Source organism: Emiliania huxleyi (assembly GCF_000372725.1).
Source record: "Emiliania huxleyi CCMP1516 unplaced genomic scaffold EMIHUscaffold_5018, whole genome shotgun sequence".
In the NCBI taxonomy this organism is placed as follows: Eukaryota; Haptophyta; order Isochrysidales; family Noelaerhabdaceae; genus Emiliania; species Emiliania huxleyi.
The window spans coordinates 1-1,633 of record NW_005198233.1 but is presented as its reverse complement, the minus strand read 5'-3'; the positions used below and the strand labels follow the sequence as shown (position 1 = coordinate 1,633).

At 69.3% G+C, this 1,633-nt stretch overlaps 1 protein-coding gene across 1 annotated transcript; it reads left to right on the top strand.

The window, feature by feature from the left end:
* Positions 1-1,131: 1,131 nt before the first annotated feature.
* Positions 1,132-1,625, top strand: EMIHUDRAFT_256593 (hypothetical protein; the record flags this gene model as incomplete). Its single annotated transcript, XM_005766640.1, has 2 exons — positions 1,132-1,524; positions 1,600-1,625. Coding segments are annotated over 2 exons (419 nt in total), but the record flags the coding sequence as incomplete, so codon positions are not given.
* Between the last annotated feature and the right edge of the window lie 8 nt (positions 1,626-1,633).

Sequence of the window (1,633 nt, the reverse complement as noted above, 5' to 3'; positions counted from 1 at the left end):
TCCGCGCCGTGCGTGCTGCGCAGCGCGTCGAGCGCGCAATCTTGCAGCTCCTGCGCGGGCGAGCCGGGCGGGTGGGAGGACGAGTACAAGCGGCGACGCGCGCGGTGCGTCGCACCTCGTTGGCCCTAAAGTCGGACTCCTGCCTCTGCAACGCGTCGATGAGCGTCGCCTTCTCCGTCACGCCCATGATCTGCACGCTCTGCCGCAGAATCTTGGCGACCCCTTCCTGCCCGTGCTGGATGAGCACGCCGAGGTCCACCTCGGTCGAGTGGATGAGCGAGACGAGGTCGGCCGGCCCGCCCTTGGCCACCTCGGCGAGCGCGTCGCAGAGGTCGCTCCTTGTGCCAGTCAAGAAGGGTTCGAGGAGGCCGTGTAGCAGCCCCGCGCGCTGCTGGAGCAGGTCGCGAATCCGCAAGGTGGCCACCCTGGCCCGCACCGAGGGCGTCAGCGCGAGGCCCTGGTCGAGGTCGATGCGGGCGGCCATCGATTTGAGGCGCTCGCGGCGCCGGCGCTGCTGCGTCGCAGCACCAAAAAGCGCGGCGAAGCCCACCATCGCCGCGGCAAAGGGGCGCTCCGGAGCGATGCCGACCGCGATGAGCGGCGAAGTCGGCAGGCAGAGGTGGATGTAGGCGCCAAACGCGTAGGCGAGCGGCCAGAAGAGGACCTCGACCCGGGTCTGGTGGAGGGGCGTCCGCTCGAGGGGAGGGGCATAGTAGACGGCCAGCGTGAGGGCGAGCAGCCCGAGACCCTGCGAGTACGGCAGCGCGTCGCCGCCCATGCGACGCGAGAACGGCCTGAAGGGCACAATCGCAGCGGATGGACGCCGAGAGTCGCACGCACGTCCCTCGTCCCCTCGTGCCGTCTCCCAGTTCGGACTTTTGCGCGCTGGGTATGGTCCACTCGTCACCACCCTGACCCCCACCCGCCGCTGACAGACCAGGCCTCCAGCCGACATGACCAACCCCCTCGGCCCACCGCCGGCACAAGGGCACAAACTCATGATTCGCGCGACATTGAGGCGCTCCGCAACCAGACGTTAGCTGAATGACGTTTGGTAACGAAAATGAAGAAAAATCTGGCTGGAGCGAGAGCAAAACCGCGGGAACACTGCCACCGATCTCCTGCGAACCAATGCCGAGGCGAGGCTTCCGCCTCCTCTCCGACTCGCCCTCGTTCGCCGACCTCCTCATCACGGCGGACAAGGCGGATCTCGTCGTCGGCCGCAGCATCCACGCCGACTACCGCATCGCGAATGCCCAGATCTCGGGCACGCACTGCACGCTCCGGCTGACTCCGTCGGGCCGGCTCAAGCTCACGGACACGAGCTCCAACGGCACCTTCGTGAACGGAAGGGAGATTGCGCGCTTCAAGACCGTCGACGTGCGACGCGGCTCGACCATCACCTTCCTCGTGGCCTCTGTCGACGAGCGCGACGCCGAGTATGGCGACGAGGTCCCGGCCTTCACCGTGTGCGACGCTCCGCCGCAGCAGGCGGTGGCGGAGGCGTCGCCCGGCCGCGAGACGGTCCCCGACCGCGTGCCGGCGCCCCCGGCCGCCAAGCCGCCCCCCCAGCCGGCCTCCTGCCGCTCCGAGGTGCAGGGCCGCGTGCTCCGGAAGCGGCCGCCGTCCGGCT